The sequence below is a fragment of the Gymnoscopelus braueri genome, assembly GCF_963280865.1.
Source record: "Gymnoscopelus braueri genome assembly, chromosome: 16".
NCBI classification, from domain to species: domain Eukaryota; kingdom Metazoa; phylum Chordata; class Actinopteri; order Myctophiformes; family Myctophidae; genus Gymnoscopelus; species Gymnoscopelus braueri.
The window spans coordinates 43,749,213-43,768,165 of NC_137616.1; the positions used below are offsets into that span (position 1 = coordinate 43,749,213).

An 18,953-nucleotide genomic window follows, 5' to 3' on the forward strand; every position below is an offset into this window, starting at 1 on the left:
GAGCTTGTAAATCTGCTATTTTCACTACGTATTAAACTTTTATCTATTAATTTATGGAAATTATTTGTATTTATTGAAATACTTTTGAAAAATATTGGAATTGTTTTTAATTGACAAAAAGTTGTGATTTAACAAAATAATAATGACCCCCTTTTCCCCCCCACATCCTCAATTAATTGATTGTTAACATCCCTAGTTCCAGAAGATCCTCTGACGAGGACAAGTCAAACGTATACACGTCTTCGGGTGCGTCGTGTCCTCCAAAGACCACGATACGATCTCCCACCATGTGACAGCACATCGCGACCATTGGACCCGGGCCTTTCTCCTTGGGCTCAACCTTCTTCCAGGAGAAGGTCTTTGGATTGAATTTCCACAGATCATGTAAGATACGCTCAGAGTTCCCACCACCGAATATGTGCAGCTCTCCATCGTAGGCAAAGCTTGAATGACCCCAGCGTACCTCTGGAAGAAGCTGTGCAGAAGGTGTGTTCAGCCAGCAGTCGGTCTCTGTGTCAAACACTCTGATGTTGTTGGAGAACCGCTGTTTGGTCCCGCCCCCAAATACAAACATCTTTGTCCCAATGATGGTGGCAGAGTGCCATGCTGACTCAGGTGGTGGAGTGCCTCTGGTGTTAATTGAAGACCAGACCATTGTGGTGATGTCCAACTTGTAGATGTCATTGGTGTGTCCAGTCATCGTGTTGTATCCTCCGTGTATATACATGACCTTCCCCAACACACAGGCTGAGTGGTTGGACCTCGCCTCTGGAACCGTCCCGGAAACCGTGGGCTTGAACCATCTATGGGCATTGACATCAAACGCGTAAAGCTCGTTGCAGTGCGTCCTGCCTGTGTAGTCGTTATACCCTCCCCAGATGTAGACGATACCTCCTACCAGCACGGCCGTGTGGCCACGGCGCCTGGAGGGAACCTCAAGGTGACGTTCTCCTCTTCCAGGTGTCACTGGAGGCGATGTCATCCAGCAGAAAGTGACTGTGTTGAAGACATGCACATCAATGTGATCACTGCGTTGTTCACAGCCACCTCCTCCAAAGCAGTACAGCATGTCTCCCACCGCTACAGCAGTACGACCAACAGTCCTTGGTACCTTGACATTGGTTACCGTCCAATGAAACATCTCTCTTCTCGCGTCTCCTCTCTGGATGTGAAAGGTCTCAACGTCTCGTTCTGTGCTTCGGTTCTTTCTGGATGTTTGTCGACGTCTCTGCTTTATATAAGCCAGAGCTCCAGTGTGACATCACACACAGCCTAGCAACACCGATTTGTACAGGCATTCATATCTGCACACATATTCCTATATTAAGACTGGCTTAACCTCTGACGTCGCGCTCATGTCACCATGACTCAGCCATAACCATATAAGGAGTTCCCAATGCAGCTACACCCAAATATGGAGTGTGTTGTCTAACCTCAATGTGTTGTCATGGCATCAGGCTCAAACAAATCAGTGAGCTCCATATATGGGTACAAAAGGGGATATGCCCATAAATGCGCATATACTGATGACATCAGGGATATCCATATACGGGCATAAAAGGGACAAGGACCTACAGATCTCCATATATGGAGATCTCCATATATGGGCATATCACCATGCCCATATATGGGCATGTACTGACGACATCAGGGATCTCCGTGTACGGGCATATCGGTCAGATCGGCGATGCAGCGTAGGTGTGAGGGGTCACGTAGCGGCCCGAACCTCTAGTTCTATAAATGATGCAAATCTCAGTGTGGCGTGTAGGCATAACTGATGACATCAGGGATCTCCATACTGTATATGTGTGTGTGTGTGTGTGAGTGTGTGTGTGTGTGTGTGTGTGTGTGTGTGTGTGTGTGTGTGTGTGTGTGTGTGTGTGTGTGTGTGTGTGTGTGTGTGTGTGTGTGTGTGTGTGTGTGTGTGTGTGTGTGTGTGTGTGTGTGTGTGTCTCACAGTCAAAAACACAAAGAATCAAAAACAAAGTGGAAAAGAAATAAACTAAAACTAAAGCACTAGGAGTACCTGAGAACAAACTCACTAGGAGTAGTTGGCTAGAAGCGTGACCACGACGTGAGGCTGTGAAACATCGTGACGGTGAATTGAGTGAAGACCAGGGTGTCCTGTGGAGGCTGATGAGCTCATGGCAGGCAGGTGAGGGAGACGAGGGAACTGGTAACAGGTGTGCCACGCTGGAAGCATGGAGCCCTGCCTATACCTACCATGGTGCCTATACGCCCACACACACACACACACACACACACACACACACACACACACACACACACACACACACACACGCGCTCTCAAAGACACAAGCCACATAATACACAAGGATAATGACAGATGACTGTGACAATAACTGTAAATATATTGTTTTAAAACAATTTTAAATGTTCAAAATCTTCAAAAATCTTCAAACTGAAGTGGACGGCAGAGTCCTCCACACCGCAACTAACGTCGATGGTGGTGAGGGATGCTGTTGGGATCATTTTCAGAGCGACTTGAGACACTGACAGCCAATCAAAAAATCCATCTGCGTTTACATAGCCTCGGTCCCAGCCTCACTTATCTGCGAAAAGAAGAGCCTGGTCACGACCTAAAGCAGCGAGTGTCTAGGAAGTCCTGAGTGGGTAGGATTTCCGTCGTACGCGTTTCCCCCGGAAACGATATTTTTTTGACCAATCACAACACTTGTTTCATTCACGGAGAATGTTAACAGATTTGTAAAGCATCAACGTCATTTCCTTGGGCGGTACTTCCGTCAAATTCAACCGTTTCCGGTTCTTCACTTCCTAGACAACCAACATCCCAGGTCTTGCCCAGCGTGGCGTTTACAGGGCTATTGAACACCCTTTACTGTGTTACTGTCTGTGTGTTGGTTAAAAAAGATATTGAATTAATGAAAAGTATTAACCCATTAACAGAGCCAAGCTTATTTCTGGCTTTATCACCCCTGTGCCAAGGCCAAAAATACATTGTTAAAAAAAAAGTGCTTAGGAGCCGAGATACAGCCCTTTTCGGTAAGAAGTTAAACAAGAAGTGAATGGAGCAGCAAATCTTTAAATCATGATATCTTGGGTTCTGAAAAAAGAAAAGAAAATTATGACGTCGGTGACGTCATTGGCACTCTGGGCTTATGAAAAACGTGACGTCGGCGACGTCAATGGCACTGAATGAGTTAAGACCTGGAACGCATCTGTGTGACTTTAGATTTCTTTGGCAATTTTTGAAAAATCCTGAAAACATTTTTTTTAGATTTTTTTCAAAAAAATCTCAGGATTTAGATTTTTTTTAAAGAATCACCTCAGGTCTTAATGGGTTAAAAAGTGCTTCTGACAAAACCAGCTAACTCTATTGGACCCCCCACCCCCCCCCCCCTTTTGACCTCCAACCTCATTGTGAGCTTGGAGGTCCATTCAGGTGCTGTTCTTATCAATGATGAACAAGACCTCCTAACTCCACTTTTTGTTTTGTTTGTTTCATTTCCTGAACATTTTGGAGTTAGCTGGTTTCTGCCCGTCAACAGAGACATGTACAGTTAGTGATATAGCCCTAAACGTGTAAACAGAGCTGTGTAACATTGCAACTTTGAAGTCACTTACAGGCAGTGGTGGAGGTACATTTAAGTACATTTACTTAAGTACTGTACTTAAGTACAATTTTGAGGTATTTGTACTTTACTTGAGTATTTCCAATTTCCAATACTTTTACTTCTACTCCACTACATCTCAGAGGCAAATATTGTACTTTTACTCCACTACATTTACTTGAAAACTTTAGTTACTAGTTACTTTTCAGATATAAATTATGATATTATGTAACATACATTAACCACTTTAACCCTATTTTATACATAGGCGAATATTTAGTACTTTTACTTTTGGTACTTTAAGTACATTTTGATGCCAATACTTTTGTACTTTTACTCAAGTACATTTTTAATTCTGGACTTATACGAGTATTTTTATATTGCAGTATTGGTACTTTTACTTAAGTAAAGAATTTGAGTACTTTTCCCACCACTGCTTACAGGTACAAAAGTAAATAATAAATAAATAAAAAGAGAAAAAAACTCTCTCTCTCTCTCTCTCTCTCTCTCTCTCTCTCTCTCTCTCTCTCTCTCTCTCTCTCTCTCTCTCTCTCTCTCTCTCTCTCTCTCTGCCGCCAGCTCCAACCTGAGCGATGGGGGAAGGCAAGGCTTCGAAGAGGTCGTTCTTGCAGGACCTGGTGGTGACCTTCAGCTCTCCCATGGCGTGGCTGCTGGTCATGGCCCTCGTCCTCACGTGGACGGGCGTGGCCATCGTCCTGTTTGACCTGCTGGACTACAAGACCCTAGCAGGTACACGTAACACTCTGAAAGGTAACCACATGTACTGTACTACACATCACATCACATCACAGCAACATCCTCAGTGTCCTTTTAACTCAGAGAGTGTACAAAGGGAACCAAACGGACCCGTAAGGGTCTGCAACTCCAGCTCTCTGAGTTACAGACCTGGAGGGGTCCAGTTGGTTCCATTTGTACACTCTCAGAGTTAAAGGTCTACAGTATAAGGGTCAATTTGCTTCCCAACTATCAGTCATTTAGCCAAGTGGAGCCTAATCTCTGAGGACAGTGGATCCTTAAAGGTATAGTTCACCCCAAAAAAATACTTTTTTCCCCCTTCGATTAGTCACCCCATGGAGACATGAATTAGTGGATATTTGTTTTGTTTTTGCCGCATTCATAATTTGATGACCAGCGGACCGGTATGCAGCGGTTCTGGTAGGACACACAGCGGAACCGCTGCCGGTCATCAAATTATTGGCTTAGAAATGTGACAAAAACATAAGAAATATCCATGAATTCAAGTCTCCATGGGGTGACTAATTGATAGAAAAAAAGTCATTTTGGGGGCGAACTAAATTTAATGTACAACTGTAACCACATGGACCTTATGTGATCATTTGGTTACATGAGTACACACTCGGAATTACAAACGGCTAAATTAACACGGATGATTTTGTCTTGCAATAGGGTAATTTTTACATTCTGAGTTAAATTAACACTCAGGACTTAACTGTGTGTACTGTATCGATCTATTCATCAAATCCAAACTTAACTTAAAGGAGCCCATTTTCAACCTATCTTCACATAATCATATAATTGGTCCTCACTAATGCTTATTATAATAGGGTACCATTTCTGTCACTCTGTGTGTCATGCTGTGTGGACAGTTCAGAAACCTGCCTATAGCAGTGACATAATCGGTAGGCAGGTTTCTGAACTGTCCACAGCGCACCAACGAGACATACAGTGAGCAGGCAGAAATGGTGCCATCTCATAATGACCATTAGTGAGGTTGAAGATGAAGGTTGAAAATGGCTGAAGTGCTCCTTTAATGGAAGTTCCCATAATGTCATTAGAAGGCTCCTGCAATGTGGTACTGATGATATTATGAATATAGCCCTTCAACGGTTCCAACATCATCTGTCACGTTTCATTCAAACATACATCTGTCATCCACCGTTATTTTACCGTTATTCTACAAATCCTTATTGGGCATTTTTGAAGCTGACTTCAAAAGTGGATACACCCTTAAAACAGCTGTGTCAATGTCAGCACCCCCTGTCAAATTAGTAATGTGTTACTTTTAACAACTCTTTGTTTTGAAATAATAGCACCACACATGTTGTTGTGGCTATTATCTTTAAAACGTTAAAAAGTGATATTTTTGTTAAAACATTTTTTTTTAAATTGAGTTGAGTTGAGAATCTCAACTCAACTCGAGCCAGTTCCATGCAGAGGAAGAGCATCATTATCTTTATAATGTGAAAATGTGTTGAAAAAGTGATGCTCTTACTTTTAAGAGTGGAGACCATGCATTTTAATGTTTCATCTTCCAACAGTCCACCAGATGGTGTGTACAATATGTAAACTATTCATCTGCTCCCTGTCATTCTGCCATCACTGTCACAGCCACACACATCAACATTCTTTACACATAAACTTAGAATGGATGGAAAGTACATGATAGAATGTGCATTAATTATACTCCTGTAAAAATGCACTAATTATCAAAGACCGTATTTGCCAACAGATTGGTGCATTCCTTCAAGCAGTGGTGTAAAGTAACTGAGTATATTTACTCAAGTACATAAGTAAAATGTTGAGGAACTTTTACTTTACTTGAGTATGTACATTTTTCAATACTTATACTTAGGCCTATACTCCAAATACATCTTAAGGCCAAACCACACCAATACAACTAGTAGCAACTCTTGCAACAATACAGTTTTACCGCACTAATGGAACTCCTTGCAACTGCCATTGGGGATAATGGTTGCAAGGAGTTGCATGGTGAATCATTGGTGTGGAGTGGCCTTTAGACTAGGCATATATTGCACTTTTCACTCCACTACAATTATGGATTAATTTAAGTATATTTTGATGCCAATACTTTTGCACTAATCACGTAAAAAAGTTTAATGCAGGACTCGCGTATTTCTACATAGTGGCGTTACTATTTTAGTAAAAAAACTCGGAGTACTTCTTCCAGCACTGTGTGTGAATGTCCTTTCCATCAATTCTAGCTGTTTTGTGTCTTATTCTACCATCACCACCCAACCACCATTACCACAAACACATCACATGACCTATCCAGTAGTAGTAAAGTAATCCAACACATTCACGCCCTCCCATCTCTAACTCCACACCCCTCCACCCTTTCTCACCCCCATCCTCCACCTCCTTCTCTCCCATCCCTCCATCCCTCCTCCACCTTCTCTCCATCCTCTCCATCATCGCCATCCGATCACCGTTGTTGTCATGCCGACGTCATCCCATCCCCAAAGACTACACGTCATACTGTGACGACCCAAAGTGTTTCTCTCCTGGTAAAACCACACCCACCACCATCCTAACACACCTGTGTTGTTTTGACTCACTGCACTGTTTGCTTGTAACTGCTATGTCTCTGCTCAGTGTTGCCAGATTTTGCGAGAGAAACAAGCATGGGTCTATGAAAACAAGCCCAAAATAATTAGGCTACGGCTATTTGAAAATAGCCGATCTACAAGCTACAAACAAAATAGCAGACGTACAAGCTAAGAACGCGTCACGATGCTACACGTTGTGAGCTTGTAGATCTGCTATGGGGTATCTGGCATGGGGATCCCTAGCCTGGGATCCAGCTTGATTCACTACGTTCGGTGGATTTTTTTTTTCTCACTTCGCTTCTCAGTCTGGAAAGGCTCCTATCTCCAAGGGAGGCGGGACATGCCATACGGCTGAAAATGACCCGTGGCTTCTGATTGGTCTGTGGTGCGGGGCGGGACAACAACACCAGTGTGACCGTTGCGATTCGTGATTTGTTGGAACAACATTCAATCTGCAACGAGTCAAATAGGAGCCTTTCCAGACTGAGAAGCGAAGTGAGAAAAAATTATCCGCCGAACAAATGGAATCCCACTGGATCCCAGGCTAGGGGATCCCTGGCACAAAATATTTTCAAATGGGGGGTCTGCGGACAAATACATGTTCATCTTGGGGTCCAATATTTACAAGCGACTTTACCGAAAAACAAGCCCAAAATCGCTTATAATAAATAGACATGGCAACACTGTTTGTGCTACGTTTGATCCGATTTCTGGATGTAAAAGCATGTACCGGTAGATGGCTCACTTTGTTTAGCATTTTTGTCTTTTCCCTGATTTGAGGCAATAATCCTGGTGTGGTAAATCAATCATTCATCAAGCAGGGTCAAATATTTGTCATGTGCCCAAACCTGCAGCATGTATTTGCATCAGCTCCAAACAGAGCCTGCATCTATTAACCTTTGCAGACCCCAGCACGTCCAGGCACGTTACACACACCTGAGTCCATGCAGGGGCTCATTCTCATCAGCCAGATATGAACATATTCCGAGTACATCTCCATGGTTACCTGCATGGCCATTAGCTAAGTGGTGCGCTGGAGTCCTTATCGGCCCTCGAGACCAAGAATGACCATGAATAAACGGGAGATAGAAAAACAGCTTGTGCTTCCTCAGCGGCGGGATTCTCGGTGGAGAGCCATAAACCCCCGAAAAAAATCCATTAACCATGTTCCGAAAGATATGAAAAAAAAAGGCACAGTAGCACATCTCGAGCTCAGGAGTCAAAAGAGGACAAAATACTCACATATCCACCGGCTCACGGCACAGAGCCTTCCTCTCAAGGCTCCCAGGAATGCTTTTTGCCTGAAACGCGCTATACAATTTTTTTTTTTCGGGAAATATGAGTATTTTGCCCTCCATGACTTGAAGTTTGAGATTCTTTCCTTTTTTAATTTCTTTTGGAATAAGACCATGATACACTTTTGTGTCGTTTGGATAGGAATGTTATAGGTGTGCTTCTACCAGATGGCAATTCACGAAGAGAGATAAAGCACGCATTTTATCCACCCTGTCTGTCGCCAGAAATGGTCAAATCTCCGAGACGAATCATGTCAAAGCTGATGTAAACAAACAGCGAAGATCCTTGGCGAAAAAACTGTGGTTCAGTGGCTCGCCTCGAGCGAGCCGAGGTGTCGCTTTGCTCGGTTTTGTCAAGCCCTGCCGAAGCCGAAAAAGGTTTGGCGTCGTTTGCAGCCTTTAGCCTCTTTCAGAGCCATGCCATGAATACCACTAAAACCTTTTCATGTCAAGGACCCCTACATTAACGTGTATATGGCTGTAGGACCAACATAAATTATGAAAATATTTTGTGCCAGCGAACCCCATACAAAATGTGTGTTGTTAAAATGTTTTTAAAAGATTCAAAATTTTCCAATGTGTCACATTGTGAGCTTGTAGATCAGCTATTTTCAAATAATTGATGTAAACTGCCCGTAAAAAGTTGGGAAACTTTTTTAAAATTATATCTACCCTTTAATAATACCAATTGGTATTGTGTTTTATATATCGTTGATTAGTCACTTTTACAACGAGGTATAACTTGTACGGATCGGGCATTCGTGGAATGAGTAACACAGCTAAATGTGTGGGTAGCGCCTCCAAAAAAATTGCCAAAATCACCCAATATGCTTCTGTTGGTGATCGCTTTGTTTTGAGCGACCTGCCAGCACACACCTGCTGAGGTGTGTGCCAGTCACAGGTGTGTGACTGGCACCTGATCATGGGTTCTGCAACTTTGTTGAGTTTGTGTATGCTCCAAGCAGCAACACTGCCCCCATGGAAAGATGCCCCGTTTGTCCCTTTAGGATAAGGCCGATGAAAAGGTCATAAAAGTTCTTAAATTGTCACTTCACTGTCATCTGGGGACCCCCCAAAAATGTGTTGAAAACCACTGTTTTGATGATGTCCCCCCCCCCATCAAACTTTCTCCCATACCAAAAGGGTTATTTGGACCGAATATAACCCAAGCCAGCGTGTATAAAAAAGGAGCTGAATCATAATAGTCTCAGTCCAAACTCTGGGGCAGAGAAAAACTAGTGTGAGAAGCGGTTCAGATGTCATCTGTAAAACGTAGTTATATCTTCTGTGAGGAAGTGAGAGGGTGGGCCGGCGGAGCGCGCTGACAGAGACAAAACGCTGGCCTGCATTTTTAATCACGCTGCTGCTTTTCTCCAACCATGACATTTCCTCAAAGGCCAGAATGTGTAAATGAAACGGCAAGAAGGCTTCTTTTTTTGGGGTATGTAATTCTCCCTGCTGCGTCTAGCCCCGGCTTATGCATCGCCGCACAACAGAATCACCTTTCAGAGAAATATACCTGATCTACAAGCTCACTGATGAATTGAGTACAAAGGACCACAATGGAAGCGAGCCCCCTGGGGGGGGGGTTTTGTGTTATCCTTTTATAGCATAATCTTTTTACCGTACTGTTAATAAGCATGTTAATGAAGTATTCAATCAATCGATCAGTTTTGAGCTTGTAGATCAGCTATTTTTGAGAGAGAGAGAGGGAGAGAGAGAGAGAGAGAGAGAGAGAGAGAGAATTGAAAGGGAAATGGACACACACACACACACACACACACACACACACACACACACACACACACACACACACACACACACACACACAAGCACACACACAGAGATACATAATACAGAGAAAAAGAGGCTCTGAAGCAGTGGTTCTCAAACTTTTTCACGCCAAGGATCCCCAATATGATATGCATTTGGCCGCGGACCCCCATATGAAAATATTTTGTTCCAGGGACCCCCTAGAAGCAAAGGTTTGAGTTACAAATGTTCGCTTAAATATATATATTCAAAGATTTGCACACATTTTCAAGATTTTTTCCAATAGCCAAAGTATAAAATATGGTTAAAGTGGTTAAAATGATTGTGAAGCTATTAACACATTTTGCTGGGGACCCCCTGGTACCCCCCCAAGGACCCCTGGGGGTCCCCGGACCCCACTTTAAGAACCAATGCTCTGAAGGATATCAGACAGAGGAATGTAAAGGCTGAACAGGGACAGTTCAAAAGACAAACTGATGCCGATAGAGAGGAGAGAGAGTATGAATATTTGATCACAGTAAGGGAAAGCTGCGAGAACAGAATAATCACTGGGCGCTCTCAACAGGTGTTTTCAATCAGGCATCTAATCAGACAGCTAACATCCTTGTTCTCATTGGCCTAGGACCTTACAATCAATGCCCCCCCCCCCCCCCCCCCACCCCCTGACACACACACACACACACACACACATACACACACACACACACACACATACACACACACCGGTACATGCAGACAACACACATAACCAGAGAGTTGAAACATTGAAATGATGACTAAAGGAAAGAAAGAAAGAAAGAAAGAAAGAAAGAAAGAAAGAAAGAAAGAAAGAAAGAAAGAAAGACTTGAAACGGCTGAGCTGTGTGGAGGGAAAGCGATAGAGAACAAAGGGCATGATGAGAAAGTGAACGACTGACAGAGATGAAGGAGGGAGAGAGGAAGAGAATAATAACTAGAGAAGAATGAAGGATAAGAGAGAGAGAGAGACACAGAGACACAGAGAGAGAGAGAGAGCGGACGAAAAAGGCACTAGAGGAAGACAGAATGAATGATTTACACAAAGCTGGAGAGAGAGAGAGAGAGAGAGAAAGAGAGAGAGAGAGAAAGGGGGTGAAAGCCACTGGCAGGCCCCGAGTGTCAATCACACAAAATGTCATTGCATTAATCAGTTGTTTATGAGGATTAATTATAACGCGGGCCACAGCCACACAGTCACATCCTCAGTGACACTGACTGTCCACCGGGAGACACAGCGAGAGGCACATCAACAGAGACATTACCATGCAGAGATAGAAAACCACCACTCCAATTACACTGGTGTACAGTGCCGGCTTAACGGAAGGGCTTTGGGTGTTGAAGCACAGGGCACCAACCTTGGGGGGGAAGGGGGGAAGGGGGGGGAAGGGGGGGGGGGGGGCACCAAACAGCGTGGAGAAAGTGAGAGGAGACTGAACTATCATGAAAAGCGCCAAAATTTAGAAGCAGCCGCTGCTGAAAGAGCGTTAAAGCGGTGAAACGCGCAGGTGAGGCGTAATTTTTTTCCGCGCTGCACCCCCTGACAAAACGGTCCCAGGGGGGGGCACCGAAACGGGTTGTAGCACAGGGCACCACGAAGGGTTAATCCGGCCCTGGTGGTGTAAAGTAACTAAGTACGTGTAGGCTACTTAGTAGTAACATTTTTAGGTATTTATCTAAAGTATTTATTAAATATTGTACTTTTACTCCACTACAATTACAGGTGTATGAAAACTTTAGTTACTAGTTGCATTTTAGATTATTACAAAACATACCACTTCAGCCCTATATATATATTTCGGCCATTTGAAAATAGCCGGTCTACAAGCTCACAATGCGTCGCATTTGCGTCGCATTGTGAGCTTGTAGATCGGCTATTTTCAAGTCAAATAGTCTTAAAGGGGAATACCACTCATTTTCAACATTGAACTATATGTCATTAATTTACCTTCAGTGCGGAAATAAAAAACGAGGTCCTCCCATTCTGTGTTGCCTAGAACTGGAGAATTGATTGTAGGGGTCATGTGATCAGTGACATACGGAAGGTGTGCTCTTTGGCCCCGCCCTCTAGGCTGCCTCATTCACTAGAATGGGGAATCTCACGTCCAGCTGAAACAGTGTGACTTATATATGACGTTTCACAAGACATGGTACTTGTAGATAATAGAAATCAATTGGCTGAAAATGCTCTAACAAGTCGTAACTTTACATTCAAGAAATAGAAATATAGTCAGAAACAGTCTAACCTTTAGTTAACTTTATAGCCTTTCCTTGTCTGTGAGCCGATGCTCTGCAGTGGTTCTGTGTGTGTGTTGTCATTGATTTGAATTCATGTACGTACTGTACATAATGCATGCATGCATGGCTCTATGGCTGGAGGTGGTCAACGGGGCATCGTGCAAAGATGCCCAACTTAATATTTTGAGGGCAATGAATGAATGAATGAATTAATTAAAAATAATAATACATTAATTTGGCAACAATATATGATCTCTATAATGTTGTGTGTGTTCGTGTAATGTTAAAATGTCCTCCCTTCCCTCCAGGTCTACCTCCTCCGTCTGCACTTGGCAAGAAGATCATGAGATCTAAAGGCAAGCACTCATTCTGTTCTGTGCTATTGTGTTCCTTCCTACACTGCTCTGACATAAGTACTGTCAGACTATGTGACTCAATTGCTATATTTGGGTACAATTGGCGGTAACACTTTGTATGAAGCCCATGTCTGTAATGCATCATACACAGACACATACTTAACTTACTTACTGATTTAAAACGGCGCAAAAAGGATTTCAGACTAATAAAGAATCAATCAATCAGTCAGTCAGTCAGTCAGTCAGTCAGTCAGTCTGTTTCTCTATATAGCTTTATAGCAATAATCATTGCAAACAACTTGCAAAACGTTTTATAATGACATAACGTAAAGTATCACAATGCTTCATAATAGCTGGTTTATTTTACTTTATTTGTTTATTTGGACAGGACAATGCATATTAATGAACGTCACATGGACGTAAATACACCGGATTTAGCAAAGATGCTAATTTTCATCCGCAGTCCTCACAATAAACATAAAATCAGAAAACAGACAGACAAACGGTGGAATACATTTATATAACATTACATAGGGAACACAGTATAAAAATAAACCTAAAACATGATCACAAATGGTTGCAGCTTTGGTTTTCAAGCAACGATGAATGTAATAATATTATAATTATAATTATAATTATAAAGTACTGACGTCACTGCCGCTAGAAGGCACTATCCCCTTGGGTCACAGCGTTATTTTCCCCATAGACAAATCTATGGGGAATCCCCAAAGATCACATCGTATAAGAACTGTGCTCCAGGGATGTGACTCTGTGTCCTTTATGATGTTGGTTTAGATTTGATAACGTCTGTGTTTGAAGAACTTTTTTTGTATTACCATACTCTTTGAATGAATGACTACTTTTTCACCGCCAGTTGATGCTTCACATCCATATGAGTAAAATCAGTGGTGGAAAAGTAGCTAAGCATATTTACTCAAGTATTGTACTTAAGTACACTTTTGAGGTTTACTGGAGTATTTCCAATATTCAATACTTTTACTTCTACTCCGCTACTTCTCAGAGGCAAATATTGTACTTTTACTCCACTACGATTATTTGAAAACTTTAGTTACTAGTTACTTTCTTCTTTTTTTCCCCTTTATTTATTCAGGGAAACCCATTGAGAGCAAGCTCTCTTTTTCAAGGACGCCCTGATAACAAACATTTGAATCACATTACAATGTCACAACTAATTTAACAATAAAGCAAAAAAGAAAAGCAGAAGCATAAAAACAACATTAAGTTTGCAGATATAAATTGTTACATTATAAAACATACATTAACCACAGTAGCCCTATTTTATACATAGGCTATTTGAAAATAGCCGATCTGCAAGCTCACAACGCGTCGCGATGTGAGCTTGTAGATCTGCTATTTTCAAACATTTTAGTACTTTTACTTTTGGTACTTTAAGTATATTTTGATGCCAATACTTTTGTACTTTTACTCAAGTGACATTTTGAACACAGGTCTTTTACTCGTAACTGAGTATTTTTATATTATGGTATTGCTAATTTTACTTAAGTAAAACATTTGAGTACTTTTTCCACCACTGAGTAAAATTGCCGGGGTGGTTGGTTTATTTTTGGAGCACATAGTTCCACGGACGTCCTTTTGACCCGTTTCTCACCTCCGGCTTTCTCTCATCTTCTCAGTTGGTGTCAAAGCTTTGAAAGCAGCACTGGCCGCCGCCCCCGTGGAGGAGGAGAGCGCTGATTGGCTGGAAACGGCGTGGGCGTTTTTGGCCAGCCTGGTCGCTCCCGAGGACGAAGCGGAGGAAGGTATTCATCAGCTAACTGAGTTCACATGTAAGATCAGTAGAACATCACTCTACATACTGTAACTAACACAGTGTGTCTGTCCACCCCGACACGCTCATGGATTTGTTTTCATAAATATCATAAATCATTGCTGTCGAGGCAGAAACCTCTTATCTCCACATTTTAACGCGTTTTTTTCCGTAAATTAACACCCAACTTTTTTGGGGGGGCTTTTATGCCTTTGTTAGACAGGATAGTATAGGAAATACTAGAGAGATGGGGGGGTGACACACAGCAAAGGTCGTCGAGATCGGGAGTCGAACTTGCGACACGCTGTCAAGCTGGATTACCAGCATTATGTAGTATGCGCCTGGACCGCTAGGCCAGCGGGCGCCCCCAAATAATGCCCTACTTGATCATACTACAGCGTCACACAAACGCATCAAACGTAGCAGATCTACAAGCTCGAAGCGCAGCGTTTCGAGCTTGTAGATCTGCTACTTTTGAATTTGAACCCTGACAAGTAACAGTTTTGGACATATGAGGTTTCCATCCGACAGAGACGATATGCATGTGTGTGCGTGCGTGCGTGCGTGCGTGCGTGCGTGCGTGCGTGCGTGCGTGCGTGCGCTGTTTGGGATAAAATAATAAATTACAATACCTATTATGAGAGTATTGATGGAGATGATAATTAAGTGAAAACGATAGCAATTAAAATCCTCTTACATGTGAGAACAGTCATTTCTGTTACAATGCTAACAGTAACACACATTCATAGAGCACCAGAGAAACACTTCATTCACTGTGTGCTAGTGATGAGAATAATGATGATTTCAGAATGATCAAAACAGTGATGGAAATGTGTGGCGCGATGGGAGGGTGACACCTATGTCGACCAGTGGTGTAAAGTAACTAAGTACATTTACTTAAGTACTGTACTTGTACTCGACCACATGACTGCAATGTCTCTGGTTGAATTGTGTCTGGACGCTATAGTGTTGTCATTCATTCCCCCTCTCTGCCCTGAGCCTCCTGTCTCTCTAAAACTCTCCACAGAAACAATCATAACAGAATAATTAATAATGGATTAATCCTGAATTTGTCAGAAGCTGTGAAATTGCTTTCTGAAGCAATTTAACATTTGTTCTTTAGTTTATAGAACCATTGGGGTGGATGGATGGGGGAGGGGGGGTTGTGATAATTTGTCTCTGTATGGTTTTCTGTTTTGTAATCTTTGTGAAGTGTGACATTTTTACTGATAAGTTCTTTTACTGACAATCAAAATGTCCTCACTCAGAGATTATAAAGGTGAACTTGAGTGTTACCTCCAGAATCTAGATAATGAATAAGTCATGAAAAATGATTAACTCGCCCATCAATCTGCTTAGAATCACAAACAGTTATCCGATGAAAACATGAAAAACAAACGGACATTAAACAGAACCCTCTTATATTTTATTCAGGGTAAACTTACGTTACTGCTGCAATTGCACCCTTCAGTGCAAGACTAAGAAAAACTGAGCCAGTTGATAGTAAAAAAAAAACTAAATAGCTGGGACTAGTAATATACCATTAGCAAAGCATATTGACAAAAAAAAGCCCATGAATAAAACAACTTTTTCTCTACACGATTTCACGTCATTTACACGATAACAGCAACCTCAATATTTACTGAGTTATTGTATCCATTTGAAACTATGAGAGAGTTCAAATGGAACCAAATGGAACCGCGACAACAAAGATTGCATATCATTTCAGGATGTAGAATATAATACAAACTACACTTGAGCTATAAAATAGAAAATGTCCACCTCTTTTTCAGCCATCCTCTCTGAAGAACTCTGAAGGTCAGGAGACAGACGCTGGACAGAGGGAGAAGAGGTGGAGAGACGAAGAGGAAAGAAAAACAGGAATGTGTTTCAAGGACAGAAATTAGTGTTGGACGAAGCTCAAAGAAGGACAATATATCATATGTCATATATTGTGATTACTGTGATTACCATTATTGACCCCTGTGGTGCTGTGATTTACCATTATTGACACCTGTGGTGCTAATGCAAGCCAAGGCATCTCATGATGTTACAGACCTGACCCGCGGTGAATAAAGACCGTTGCATCCCAAACAACGCTCCGTCTTATTTGTTGTATACAGTTAGTGTTGGATGTATGTACTAACCAATCAAGGAGATACAACAAAGTGGCGACGAGGATTTGTTGTACCTGCGTGTGTCTTGCACTCAGTTTGACTACAATATACATATTTCAGTATTGTTTCTAACTGTATGTTTGTCTTTCACTAGACTGTGACAAATAAATAATTGCCCACGCAAAATGTTTGATGGACTCTGATTCTCATCTGTGTGTCGTTCTAGCGTTCCAAACCTGTGCTCTGTGTTTAGAAGTGAAAGTTTCTCTGTCATAAAGGGACAGCCAAACAAATACAGGCATCTCTATATATGGGCATAAAAGGGACAGACGTGTACAACGGGAAAATCTGACAACAGGCGCAACGGGTATTGCATATCTGGGCGGGGCATGCATTTCCAACTTGCATCGTTCTAGGGGGTACAGGGATACCCATGTCTGAGGAGATGAGTGCTAGGGGGTGAGGAGGGAGTCTGAAGAGGTGAGTGCTAGGGGGTGAGGTGGAGTCTGAAGAGGTGAGTGCTAGGGGGTGAGGAGGGAGTCTGAAGACGTGAGTGCTAGAGGGTGAGGTGGAGTCTGAAGAGGTGAGTGCTAGGGGGTGAGGTGGAGTCTGTAGAGGTGAGTGCTAGGGGGTGAGGTGGAGTCTGAGAAGGTGAGTGCTAGGGGGTGAGGTGGAGTCTGAGAAGGTGAGTGCTAGGGGGTGAGGTGGAGTCTGAAGAGGTGAGTGCTAGGGGGTGAGGTGGAGTCTGAGGAGGTGAGTGCTAGGGGGTGAGGTGGAGTCTGAAGAGGTGTGTGCTAGGGGGTGAGGTGGAGTCTGAAGAGGTGAGTGCTAGGGGGTGAGGTGGAGTCTGAAGAGGTGAGTGCTAGGGGGTGAGGTGGAGTCTGAAGAGGTGAGTGCTAGGGGGTGAGGTGGAGTCTGAGGAGGTGAGTGCTAGGGGGTGAGGTGGAGTCTGAAGAGGTGAGTGCTAAGGGGTGGAGTTTGAGGATGTGAGTCTTCAGACTACGGTGGACAATTGGGGGTCTGCTGTTCTGACTGCAATGGGGAGTTTGTTCCACAGTTATTATCGCGCTCATTACCACTCTTATGCAACTGCCAACAGCGGTGAAGCCATTCATAAGTCATTTGCATAGAATATGCATAAAGACAAACACGCACACGACGCACGCGAAGCACACACACAGATGGAGGGAGGGACAGGCTTGAGAGGAGAGCCAGGTAGAGGTTCAGAGGAGGACATGGCAGGAGAAATGAGAGATGAGGAGCCAGAGGAGGAGAACAGTTCCGAGGTGCCAAATGAACCAAGACAAAGTGAAACATTGATGAAGATAACGATGAATTATATATCTATATCACAGTGGTATCTCTCCCCCTCTCTTCTCTCTGTGTCTCTCTCTCTCTCTCTGTCTACTCTCTCTGTGTGTCTCTGTGTCTCTCTCTCTCTCTCTCTCTCTCTCTCTCTCTCTCTCTCTCTCTCTCTTTGTCTACTCTCTGTGTGTGTGTGTGTGTGTGTGTGTGTGTGTGTGTGTGTGTGTGTGTGTGTGTGTGTGTGTGTGTGTGTGTGTGTGTGTGTGTGTGTGTGTGTGTGTGTGTGTGTGTCTCTCTCTCTCTCTCTCTCTCTCTCTCTCTCTCTCTCTCTCTCTCTCTCTCTCTCTCTCTCTCTCTCTCTCTCTCTCTCTCTCTAAATCAAGATGGAAAATGTGCTTTTATTTCAATTGGGTGTTTTAACGAATCCAAGGTTTGATATAATATAATTATAATATAATGGAATTTCTGGTGATAAGCTTAGACTTTTTACTTTGAACAGGGGCCAGTTACAATTTGCAGCCACAATAGGTGCTCTTTTAGAGCGGTTTTGAAGGAGAGTATAGTCACACCTTTCCATGACTGTTGGTAGAGCATTCCACATTCTGGCGGCAGCAGAACGAATTTGACCCCATATTTATGCCGAAACTGGGTTCAGTGAGATCAGTGGGGCTCCTTCTCCATTTTAAACAAAAATAATGTAGGCCTATCCCTCATAGACCAGAAAAGATTGAGCACCGAAAGGTCATTATTCTGCAAACACGTTGGTTTGTTTCAAACATTCTGATCTAGCACTTCAAAACAAGCAACAGTACAAAACAACTTGATACATATTATGTAAATGTGCAGCTCGTATGCTATATCAACAACCCGTAATAATAGCCTAATTTCTATTTAGTCTCTGCTCAGTTTTCTTCACCTGACAACTTACATTGTCCTCAATATCATTTAAATTCCTCGGGACCGTAGCCTAACAGAAAACACCCGGTGGCAACTGACTTTAGTTAGAGAGAAATGACATTGTGACGTGGAGTAGATTCGGTACACTGGGCACCGGAATTATTCTCACTGTGAACAGTATGAATTGTGTGAGCTGCTGTGCTGCTTGAAGCCTCTACGACCTGCTATATAAGAGAGCAGTGGTGG

The 18,953-nt window shown here is 42.8% G+C and overlaps 1 protein-coding gene across 2 annotated transcripts in view; it reads left to right on the forward strand.

Annotated features, from left to right (window-relative positions):
- trdn (triadin) overlaps positions 1–16,695 on the forward strand; it is a 23,578-nt gene extending 6,883 nt beyond the window's left edge. The window contains exons 2-6 of one of the 2 annotated variants that reach the window (XM_080453415.1): positions 4,173–4,364; positions 6,839–6,880; positions 12,552–12,599; positions 14,255–14,407; positions 16,182–16,695. In XM_080453415.1, coding sequence (XP_080309541.1) covers positions 4,187–4,364; positions 6,839–6,880; positions 12,552–12,599; positions 14,255–14,407; positions 16,182–16,204 — 444 coding nt within the window. In that variant the 5' untranslated portion in view covers positions 4,173–4,186 and the 3' untranslated portion in view covers positions 16,205–16,695. The remainder of the gene's footprint in view (positions 1–4,172; positions 4,365–6,838; positions 6,881–12,551; positions 12,600–14,254; positions 14,408–16,181) is intronic. The other variant, XM_080453416.1, reaches the window with a different exon arrangement.
- Positions 16,696–18,953: the final 2,258 nt, after the last annotated feature.